We start from the raw sequence: 11,722 nt of genomic DNA on the forward strand, positions 1-11,722 counted from the left end.
TAAAATAATATTAATATTATTTTATTTAAATATCCTTCAATATATTGAACTAAATCAAATGTGTGCAAATATGAGAAAAATAAAGGGTAGATACAAACAAAGTTGAGTGTAAAAACCCTCGACTTAAATTCGATTAAAGAGAAAATTAGTTTGAGTTGAATTGGTCGAATCAAAACTACGAATAGTTTGAATTTAACTTGAGTGAAAAAAATGGTTGTCTTGCTTGAGTTTGGCTAAAAAATATAACTTGAATTAGTGATATATATTTATGACTCATAGTTGTAACTTAAGTTTATAATCCATTAACAAATTAATACTATTTTATTTAATAATAGACAAATTAGTATATTCGACATAATCCCAGTCAAATGACTCACCATGGAATCAATTTCTCATGAGTAGAAGTTAGAAATTGCCTTTCAAAGTGAGAATCAAAGCAAGTACCCCTTTGAACATTGGAACCATGAGGTGAGACAGGCAGCATGGCGCCAGTACTTGGTCCCGAAGCAGAGAATAAAGGCACGTCAGAGATGTTGTGAACAGTATTTAGATCGCCTGTATCGAAATTGAACCCATGTAGCCGGAGATTTTTAAATTGGCAGCAAGAAGTATTAAGTGAGATTTTTAGACAAAGGTCTGCTGATATGCCTTGCCTTCGAAACACCACTCCCAGGACCAGGAGAAATCCTGTCATTGTACTGTTATAATCAAATGATTCTGCTCCAACAGAAAGCCCCACCAGAAGCGCCAAATTCGCGACAACCTAAGCATTTGATACATATTTTTATTTCTTAATTGTTCCATTTTCCAAACCACACTGCCAATTGCTTGTTGAGGGACATAAGTTCCACTGTCATGAAAGTGATGAATGTAAGCCTGTTGTTGGTAACTTCTACTCCATCTATAAGCTAGATGGATAACCTCTGAATATTATTGCCACAACAAAAGCACCAAAGGAAATGGTATTCAGACTCATACAAGGAATATCCATCCCAAGACCAATCAGGTACATGAAAAGTATGCCACTTCCAAAGGCGAAAAATCGATAGTATAATGCAGAAATAAGCTTTGGGACGTGTAAACACTTTTCTTAAAATGATATTTTCTCTTTTTTTTTTTTTTTTTTTTTTTTTTTGGTTTTGAGATAATAGAAATTCGTTTTCAAAATATAAAAATACCAACAATTTTTTAGAGATTTTATAAAAAGTAGTATATAAGAGAAATTAAATAAAAAAACAAACGAACATTTTGATTTATGATTAGACATTTAAACAATTATAATGATTAGAAATAAGTATCAAAATATCAATTATATGATAATACATTATTATTATTATTAAATTTGACAATGTAAAGTTACATTAAAAAGATAAGCTACCATTCAAGTTCATTGATGTCACATTAGAAAATACTATAAGATTAAATAAACTAGGGCTGTAAGTTGAGCCGAACTCAAGCATGAGGACGATCAATTCAATGAGCTTAGGAGTTCATCCTAGCTCAATTCAAATAAAAAATCATTCAAACCCTACAAATTTTAAACGTTATATTTACATCTTTAAAATTTTATCAATTTATATTGAATATTCGGTCTCAAGCTCAACCCGAGATCTCACTAACTCAACAAGTTTAAGCTCAAACTCTGTCTAAGATTAATCAAATCAAGCTTGTGTGAAACACTACTCAACTCAGTCTGGTTCCATTGCACCCTATACATAAAAGTTAAAAATTGATTTACCTAAGTTAGAAAAATACTAAAATAAAATAATTAAAAAAAATATGGTATTCATGATTTAGAAGCCGTTTATTCATTTCCTCCAATATTTAATAAGATATGAAATGAATATTTAGAAAAACTTGTTGCTTTAAAATAGATCAAATTTAAATATTAGAATTCCACTTTTGAGTGAAGGAACACATTACTGGGCAGGCACAAGTAGTTGGTCTATGAAAATTTTGGTTAAAAAAAAAAAATGGCTAAACTATATGAACCAACAGGGGAGCATTTTTACCAGTTTAACTGAAACTCATATATGCTGCCGCCATGCTCACCAGAGGAACACATATATTGTCATCTACTAGCTCCGTTATTGGCAGAGACTCAACCAAGGTTGCAGCCAGCGAAACAAAAGCTACTCTTTGCACTGTCGATACCCAATCTAGCTGGAAATATCCCAAGACTGAGTAGTAGTATAACATTCTATATCGAACGAGAATTTCGCATCAGCATTAAGATCCATAGAAAGCAGAAGTTTAATCAGTAAGTTTGAAATTGAAACGCACCCAACAGAAGCCAAGAATCCAAAAACAAACATTGATATGCTACCGGCCCAGCTCTTCTTTTTATTATACAAGATCTTCACAGACCCGAATTTTCTTCCCATGATGTCTGCGACACCTATAAATCATTAACCAGAAATGAATGGTCAAGTGGCATGAGAAGGAAGCCATCTTGGAGGTAAGTAAACAAGTTTGTTACCGTCCCCAGCACACATCATTGACACAGAGATCAGCCCGATTGGAGAGTCACGCCAGAAAAGGACGGCACAGAGAATTAATACCAGAACGTAATATAGAGGCCCCTTGAGCAACTCCCTGTTCGTAGAAGAGCATTCAAGCTAGATCAAAAACAGCATCACTTGCATTTATCAAAGAGAAAATTTCCGAACAGTTTGATGATATCAGTGATTATAAAAAAATTACTCTGGGTTCCCTTCTCGGGTAACAGATTTTACGAGTCCTTCATTCGATACCAGTGAGAGGCCGTGAACAAGAAGTCTAAAGCAATTCACCAGAGGAACCAATGAGGCAAAATAGCGAGCATTGGTTGACGCGCTATCCTAGTATTAAAAGAAAGGAACCGAAGTAGTTAAGATATAAATCCAAATCAGTTTTGTTAAAATGTTCAACCATGGATCATTCAAAGATACCTGAAAATTGGCAAGGCAACCATGAATAGCAACCCTGACAATATATGGACCAATTTTCGGCTCAGATTCTGTTCCAATCATTAACAAAAACAATCTCTCAGATGCTCAAGAAATGAAGTAATTATGGGCATGAATAAAAAAATTCTGTTATGAAATAAAAGAAAATGGTAACAGGACAAAAACTTAATTAAGATCAAGCACACAAAGTCGAGTACAACAGTTGCAGAGGGTACACACATTCACTATAGCTACTAAATGGGCTGATTAAACTGCCCCAGCCCTGTCGGTCCGTCTCTCTACTTCCACCACTAACCCAAGAAAATCCAAGATTGGAGTCACCATAATACAACAAATTCCACCCCAAAACAAAGCACTTGCCACACAGATTTCGTTCTATTATTTATCAGCGTTGCTTCAAGAAAAGAAAAAAAAAACAAAAAACAAAAATGTTTTCAGAAATTGTTCACTACTTCAAAAATCCTAATCCATCATTCTTTCTTGTTGGAGACTCAAATAAAAAGAAAAGAAAAAGACTCTCACATCTAATAAATAGAACATAAGAGAGTAGTATATAAGTGTATAGATTGGACTTTAACACAAGTCAATTGATTTTGTATAATATGAGTTTTAATCTTTACACTTATAAGCGTAATATATATTTTAGATATGATATCTAAGTAAGGGTGTTAGAGACTCAAATAAAAGGAAAAGAAAAAAAGTTTCACATCTATAAGTGTGTAGATTGGACTTTAACACAAGCCAATTGATTTTGTGTAATATGAGTTTCAATCTTCATACTTGTAAGCTTAACATATATTTTTGACATTTGACATTAACATAAGTTAATTAGTTTTGTGTAATATGAGTTTTAATTTTCACACTTATAAACTCAATATATATTTCTGACATTTACCAACATGCATCAATGCAAGTCCAAACACATAATAGAACATCACTTGAAAAGATCAAGATTTCTGAACATTAAATTTGGATTCATCACATCCAAGATCAATTTGATGACATCCAAAAATGAAATATTGTGTTAGTCATTCGGATGACTTTAATAAACATAGAATCTTAAAAACATGAATATCTAGCAAGTGGTAAGTACTGTTTGTACATTAACCCCAGAAAATACTTTATTATTTTATTATAAAGTATTACGTTTTGAACACTGAGGGTGGTGTTTTCCTAATGGGTGGTTTTTACTTTAACCCCAGAAAATACATGCAGAACGTTAATTCCTAATCCATTAAGTACAAAAAAACTCCAAAAAAACTATGTACAAAAAACAGGAATTGGTTTTTAACAGCATCATGAACAGGCCCACTTCTAACCACTGGATTGAAATCAATTGTGATTGGATTTTTACCAGCCGGTAACATCTCTACGGTGCACAGTAACACAATAATTGACTAAAATTATACACAAGGCAGGCAGAACCATGGTTTTAAAAACCAGTTCGGATCAATCTGTTGAACCATCGATCGCTAATCAAATATGTATAAAATTAGATTTGATTCAATCAATATAAAAAATTGATTTTTTTTTAAAAATTTATTATGAAAACTTGAACCAAGGATTTATTTATCATATTTGGATCAAAATCCAATCCATTTCTAAAAAAATTTAGGCAGAACTACATTGCTGGGCTGGTAACATTGCTACTCTGGTTCAACCCGTGGTCTAAGATAAAATTGGCTGAAAAACCAAGCGCTTGCACAAGCACATTGTAGTCTAACCAACTCTAAAAGTGGATCCTTCAATGCAAAACCCTACCTCAGGTTAACGACTCAGAACCAAAAAATTTAAAATAAAAAACCAAAAAGATAATGTACCGGGCGTTTGAAGAAAGGTAACAAATAAAGTAAAAAAAATATTTTAAAATAAGGTAAAATATTATACTATTTAAATACAATAATTATTTATATTATTCATTATTACTTAATTTTATCATATATAATAATCTATATTTAATGTAATTTTCTAATTTCGATAATATAATTTTTTCAAAACCAACCACAGCCTAAAAGTCTATCCAGATTAGAGAGAGACACCTGTTGGATGACGTTTCGTTGAGTGAGAGTGTCGAAACCTAGAACAAGACTGTAAGCACCGGCGAGTAAAATCGCAGTGGCTCCGGCGTCATGCAACAAGTCGCCGATACCGCCGGCGGCTCCACACTTTACAGACGTATGGCCGACCAATTTGGAACGGTGAGTATAGAGAAGGAAATCACTGCGCGGGAAAGGTATGGCAGAAGGTGAAAGAGAGAGAGACGGAAGGTTGGTGGCAGGCGCGTGTATGCGGTGGCGCCGGTGATGGCATCGGCGGAGGATGATTAGATTAGGAAAGTAGCGAAGATGAGTGACGGATGAGAGGCTCATGTTAAGGGAGAGATGATGATTTTGCATGAGTGAAAACTCGCTTGAGTTTCGGCTGAGTGTGTAACCGTGGAGTATGAACTCGGAAGTGTTTTCTTTAGTTTAATTACTGAACCGTGCCGTTTTAAGGCATCTGCTATGATTGAAATTACCTGTGACGGCAGTACTGATTATTGTTATTTATTTTAAATTACAATATTTTGATAAATGATTAAAATTATTATGAAATAATAGAACTGTAATTTACAAAATCAAATAAAATTAAAAAAAGATCCCTCATTTTTACTGAATTTGGTTCTGTCAGAGGAAGCATTTACCTCTGACGCTTTTTTTTTTTTTTACTGTCTGAGATTAAAATAAGGGAAATAAATTGTATTTGTTCGACGGTAGGTCAGCCAGATACTGTGCTATTTAAGCTCAATGAATACGACACTTCAACTGGATGTTTTCCCAATTCCAGCTCATTGAAACTAAAAATTCCAGACTGGGAAAAATGTCAATTTCCCACTCAAAATTTACTCCAAACTTGAATCATATTTACATGGTATAAAAAATTTAAATATTTATTCAGAAATTAATTACCTTCCAAATTTTTAATTAAAAATAAGAATAAAACCATTATTTTATCTATAAACCTTAAAATCTAAAAAATTTATATCATTTTTTTTTTAGTTTAGAAAACTCGTATTTACTCTCTTGATTAAACTTTAAAAAATTTACTTTTTTTCCTTTTTCTATTTTTCATTTCCAATAGCTAAAGAAATCGATTGATGATCAAGAAGAAGCAAAAGTCTTCTCCAATGAAAAATAACCCTTCATCATCCAAATCGGAAAGACTCTTTAAAAGACGATGTTTTGTTATCCTTTGTTGCATCGTCCAGATGTGACAATGAAAAATGATTAAATATCCTCTTTCATCATCTAAATGACACAACGAAGGATGATGTTTTGTTGTCCTTCATTATTGCGTTTGAACAGTTGGCTTTTATTGTCTTTCATAACTAGATTTGAAAGATAAGTGGAAAATATCAACTATTGATTGGAATGATGGTGGTTGAAGAAGAAACCAAATCTTAAAAGTAAAATCTAAACTTTTCAAGCTTTAAAAATAGATTAAAGTGTTAGTTTTTAAAACTTAAAGGAAAAATAATATAAATTTTGAAGTTTTAAGATTTATAACTAAAATAACAATATAAATATTGACTTTTGGTTAGAATGATGGTAGATAAAAAAGGAAACAAATCCTAAAGGTAAAATATAAACTTTTCAAACTTTAATAATAGATTAAAGTGTTATTTTTTAAAACTCAAGAGAAAAAATAGTATAAATTTTAAAGTTTTAATATTTATAATTAAAATAATAATTTTATCTCTGTTTCTAATTAAAAATTTAGATGATAATTAACCTATAAATAAGTGTTTAGATTTGTTATTTGCGGTAGATATGATTTTAACAGTAGGCTAAAATTTGGGTGGGAAATAGTCCTTTCCCCTTCCACATTTGGCATTTTTCGGCTTTACTGGTGTAACCCCACTGAATTTTTCACAGCCAAAAAAGGCATAGGAGAAGGACCCATGATACTTAAGGGAAAGACAGAACGTGAAAGGATTCTTCTAGGGCCTCACGATCTCCAACAGTAAGATGAATTAACATAATTTAAAAATACATTTTTTTGGTTGGATTAACACAAAATTGGGAGGTAAAAACGAATTTCCGAAGATGGTTACTAGATAAATATTCTCATGTTGTTTTCTTTCGTGCAAACCGTTGCAATGATGTGGGTAATTCGACTTCCTCGCTTGTCTTCTGCTTCTTCTTAGACGATGCTTGTTCTTCTTTCATTTGTTGTTCCAGGAGAGGCCTCTTGGCTTTCACAACAAGGTCTTGTTTCTTCTTTGCTCTCTTGCTTGATTTATTCCTCCCCTTTGTTTTCTTCTTCATAGTAATACTCTTGACATCCTCAACAGCAGCTTCCATTTCGGCATTTCGCTCCTCTTTTGTTGGCTTCTCTTTCTTCCTCCCTTGCCTCACTGTACCAATCTTAGACGGATCAAGCATGATCGTTTCAGGTGGAAGTTTGTCAAGAAGAGTGCGAACTTCCTTCTCTCTCCTTTGTTTAGATGTTTCAAATGGATTTGCCACCCAAGAATCAAAGTTGGGTTCACCTGATCCTGGAATAAGAATACTAGACCAACCTGTGGAGTGCCCTATGCCTAGTACGTCTTCATATGGTCTGAACAAAACTTTTCCTATTTGGTAACCTTTTGCCATAGAATGACCCATATATCTGCTATAATTCTGAGATCCAGATAAATCTCCATAGATCTGTACAAATGATCCAGTTCCACTAGCAAGCAAACCTTTCTGGCTGAAATCCAAAGTCTTTGCTTGGCCCGGTAAGGTTTGGAGGACCTCAAATTTCCTCAGGTCCCAAATCTTAATTTTCCGTTCTCTGCCAGAGGTGGCCATGAGATGGCCGTTAGGATGGAATGTTAATGCTGATATGGGCCCTTGATGACATAGCATCTTGACCAGGGGAGCAGAGGTGGTGGGCTTCCACATGGTTACCGTACCACTGGAATGGCCCAAAGCAATAACTCCGTTGAAGGGATTCACCCGCATCACATCGGAACAGCCTAAGCCCGTCCGAAAATTTCCTACCATCTCACCCATTGTAACATCCTGGTAATGGAGATGCCCAGACTTGTTTATAGATGCCAAGAGGAAGTGGTTCCTTAGAAATTGAAGTTTCAGCACTGTACCATGTTCCTACAAGATGTAAAAGGCAAAATTAATTCCAAATTAATGTATCTTTCATAACTAGCAAACATTCAAATTTCAACAACACAATGGCCTTGGACTCCAGTCTCTGTCAGCATATGGATTGAGAGAAGTGAGTTGCACAAATATGGATTACCGCAAGATCATAATTGTGACATTTTCATGTTGGAGAAGATCTATGATTGATTTCCCTTTATTTGGACATACTAAGAAGATAGAAATGCACAAAAATTCAAACTGAAGTGTGCTTCATGTGTGCATATTTGCGTTTAGAAGCATGTGACAGATGTTTTAACTAGTAACCCGATCTTGACTAAGGAATGCAAGCTAGATTTCAAATACATATGTTGAAGCCTTGCTTACACTTCCACTCTATGGTTCAGAAGTAACCTAATACAAAGCACTATATCTTACATGCATATGTGAAAAAGCACATACCTATACATATTAATCAATACAGTAGAATAAGCGAATAGGCAATCATGAAATACAAACAACAGATGCAAGCGCACACAGGTACACACACACAAAATCTACATAAAACCCAACTGGCGATATTTAAACTGATGCACTGTCCATATTTTAGACAGATTCCGCATACAATTTCAAATGCTCTTTTTTCTAAGAGGTGAAAAAAGAAGTAACCCTCTTTTTGTTATTTGGGCAAATTGAAAAAACATGAAACCTAAATATTTCATAATCAAGATAACAATAAAAAATTGGAAAACGCTTAGGTACTCAATTTCCAAAAAACCATTTTAGAGCCCATAAAATCAAATCAATCAAGGAAAGGTAACTTACCTTTAAACAGTGAAGTTCAGTGCCATCTCGATTGTAAATATAGGGATACCTGACATAATTTAAAACTCTTAGCTGTGTCATTCAAACAAAGCTACATAATAGCTAGCTATGATTACTTGCTTTGTCAATATTGATGTGGGAGTGTGCACTACAGAAACTCGGTACTACTAGTACAAAATGCTGAAAGTAAGCCACGACATACTAAGATGATTAATAACAGATTGAAATTCAGGAAAACAAGAAAGAGAGAAGCAAAAGCCATACTTTTTTTGAGCAGCAGCAAAGAACAACTCATTGTGCAAGAAGACCACATCACGCACAGTTTCTCTAACCTGGAGGAATCAATAATCAATCATTAAAACAGTCCAAAATTGTGATAAAACTACATAGCCAAATAAACGTAATCACTCCAGAAACAGGTATGAAACAATATCAAGATAACAAATTGAAAAAGGATGAAAAGAAGTATCAAATTTGTTATTACCCCTGGCAAAACCTCTAATTTTAATCGTTCAAGTACAGATTTGCATAATAATATGAAATTTCTTGATGTATAAGCTCAGCATTTAGTTTCTCAACAGAATATAACAGCTCATCTACATGTTAGTATCTGTCAGAACCATGCCAGCTTTAGTGGATCAGAACATACCTGAATTTCTTTAATTAGGTTCATATTTTTCATGTCCACAATTGCCAGGTGCCCCTTGCGTCCAGCAGCTACCATATACCGACCACTTGCAGTAAAATCCAGAATATAGGGACCAAGGTCTGCATGAGATGAGCAGGAATCTAATTATACTTGTCTATACAGTTCTCCTTACAGCAAGATGAGGACAGTCTCTCGACATAAATCATGAGTCAAACAAAATTTCAAGAAGCAATAAATCATAGAAAAACAATAAACCAAGATGCACCAACCTGGCAACACTATATCATATTGATTCCTTGAGCTTAGGATATCTACTTCGTGAGCAATTGATTCCTGCTTGATTCTCCATGTCTTTTCTATTCCTTCAGCCTCCAAATAGCCTCCCTCACTGGGCAAAAGCCACTGAAACACAGAACCAGAAATCAAGAATTATTAAGATAACAAAAACAGATTACTATTTGGATGATTAAAAAAACAAGTTTCTTTGGAGGAAATTGACAATTAATTTTTACCAGAAAATATAAATAGTTAACATAGAATCCTTGACAAAATTTGACACATGATAATAATAGGCTAACAAATCAGATAAGATTAAAAAATTACCTTTTCAACTTTGGCAGCAGCTTTGGCAGATTTTCCAAATAATTCTTCTCTAACAGCAAGTTGGCCCTTTAATTTTTTGTCTTGTAAAACCTACAAAAATAAATAGCTTGTGATACTGAGATCCTAAAAGAATTCATCTGCACAGAAATCTCAATTAGTAATTTCATACCTCCAAATTAGCACCCTCTCCTCTAAGATATTTCTTCACCTTAGTATCTAATTCATCAGAGACCTCCTGCAAACAATTCATTCAAATGGAACTATAAGAAATCTAGACAGTAAACTGAAAAGTCATATATACTGCAACTAAAACACCAAGAAAGAAGATAAATGAAAGATAAAATGTGATATCTAGTTTTTCCCTTTGCCAAAATTTCAATTGCTTTCTGAAAACCAATGAAAGTGTTTTTCACAGACAGCTCAGATCAGCAAAAGAAGTTAAAAAAGCCTTTGCCTCGGGGAGCTAGGCCACATATCTCCAATTTCAAAAACAAGGAGATGGAAGCAAAGAAGGGGAATATAAAAATTAAGTTTGCTAAAATAAAATAAAATGGATGCCCAAAACTCAAGGTTTCAAAATCAATCCAAAATATGGGCATGACGAGAACAAGAGATACATTGGAGCTCCTTCAGTATCAAAGATAAGCCAACAATAAAGCATCAACCCAATCAACTTAAAACTAGTACCTATTTATTTAGAAATCCAGCAGCAGACATTACAAACATTGTCTTAAAAAAAATCAAATTGTAACAAAATAGCCCCGGAAAGGCACTACATATTCTATACAACTCTACAAACTGTCTACATTTGACTCAAAATGTTGAAATTCTTGAAAAACTCTTTATCTCTATGTAAGCCGCAGAAAATTTTATTTTTATCATTCACTTAGTAATAAACAAACACTACTAAATAAAATCAGGAACAAGTTAGAATAAGCACTTTAAAATAAACAAAAATTAAATCAATTCCAGAAACCTGTTCAATTGGAGGCAGAATAGTTTCACGAACATCATTCTCTTCTTTCACACCCATCTCTCCGGTTCTGAATTTCCGAGTCAATCTGCAGAGTTTTAAGATGATTTCGAATTAATACAGCACAACTGCAATTGGAATCTCATTTTCCGAATAAACACATATATTATAAAACAATCCAAATATTATAAACTTGCAGACTACAAAACCTCAGACACTAAAATATGCAAAGAAATCAAAGTTTCGACTAGGTAACACATCAAATCCACGAAGCGCAATCAAACTCAAACAAAAAAAAAATCAAATTTTTGGAAAAAAAATAAAATAAAAAATCCAATAAAGAATTTAACTCAGAATGCAAATAAGACTCACTAAATAAGTAGCTTTAAAAAGATGTTTTGCGGCTTTGAGAAGTGTTCTATAATAACGGAAATAACAAACAACGAGAGTAAACTGAGGTCTTAATTTGAACAAAAATTGAAAGGGTTGTGACTTGTTTTCCTAAGATCAGAGAAATCGTAGGGTTTAGGGTTTGCTCTGCAAGTGTGAAGGCAGCAGGCTGGCTTACAATAGTTCTGGAGAGGGAAGCCGTTACTTATTG

At 33.6% G+C, this 11,722-nt stretch overlaps 2 protein-coding genes across 2 annotated transcripts; both read right to left on the bottom strand.

Annotated features, from left to right (window-relative positions):
* Positions 1-1,840: 1,840 nt before the first annotated feature.
* LOC123192068 (probable phytol kinase 1, chloroplastic) lies at positions 1,841-6,890 on the bottom strand. Its single transcript, XM_044604534.1, has 7 exons — positions 6,835-6,890; positions 4,988-5,067; positions 2,931-2,998; positions 2,704-2,840; positions 2,480-2,595; positions 2,284-2,398; positions 1,841-2,200 (listed from the first exon to the last, which is right to left on the bottom strand). Exons 1-7 carry the CDS (start codon positions 6,888-6,890, stop codon positions 2,017-2,019), a joined length of 756 nt encoding a protein of 251 aa, XP_044460469.1. The 3' UTR covers positions 1,841-2,016.
* A 5-nt stretch (positions 6,891-6,895) lies between these two features.
* LOC123192908 (probable U3 small nucleolar RNA-associated protein 7) lies at positions 6,896-11,701 on the bottom strand. Its single transcript, XM_044605610.1, has 9 exons — positions 11,494-11,701; positions 11,125-11,209; positions 10,318-10,383; positions 10,149-10,238; positions 9,815-9,947; positions 9,546-9,664; positions 9,161-9,228; positions 8,897-8,945; positions 6,896-8,083 (listed from the first exon to the last, which is right to left on the bottom strand). The coding sequence occupies exons 2-9, from the start codon at positions 11,179-11,181 to the stop codon at positions 7,055-7,057; spliced, it is 1,611 nt and encodes a 536-aa protein (XP_044461545.1). The 5' UTR covers positions 11,182-11,209; positions 11,494-11,701; the 3' UTR covers positions 6,896-7,054.
* Between the last annotated feature and the right edge of the window lie 21 nt (positions 11,702-11,722).

This window comes from Mangifera indica, chromosome 12 (genome assembly GCF_011075055.1).
Source record: "Mangifera indica cultivar Alphonso chromosome 12, CATAS_Mindica_2.1, whole genome shotgun sequence".
NCBI lineage: Eukaryota > Viridiplantae > Streptophyta > Magnoliopsida > Sapindales > Anacardiaceae > Mangifera > Mangifera indica.

Excerpts from the sequence above, each read along its gene's own strand:
- LOC123192908 (XM_044605610.1), bottom strand. The coding sequence starts at position 11,181 with ATGGGTGTGAAAGAAGAGAATGATGTTCGTGAAACTATTCTGCCTCCA. Across the intron at positions 9,948-10,148 it reads CTGCTGCCAAAGTTGAAAAG|TGGCTTTTGCCCAGTGAGGG; the intron begins GTAATTTTTTAA and ends TCTGTGTTTCAG. Across the intron at positions 9,665-9,814 it reads ATATGATATAGTGTTGCCAG|ACCTTGGTCCCTATATTCTG; the intron begins GTTGGTGCATCT and ends CATCTCATGCAG.
- LOC123192068 (XM_044604534.1), bottom strand. The coding sequence starts at position 6,890 with ATGGGTCCTTCTCCTATGCCTTTTTTGGCTGTGAAAAATTCAGTGGGG. Across the intron at positions 2,999-4,987 it reads AACGAAACGTCATCCAACAG|AATCTGAGCCGAAAATTGGT; the intron begins GTGTCTCTCTCT and ends TGATTGGAACAG. Across the intron at positions 2,596-2,703 it reads ACCCGAGAAGGGAACCCAGA|GGAGTTGCTCAAGGGGCCTC; the intron begins GTAATTTTTTTA and ends TTCTACGAACAG.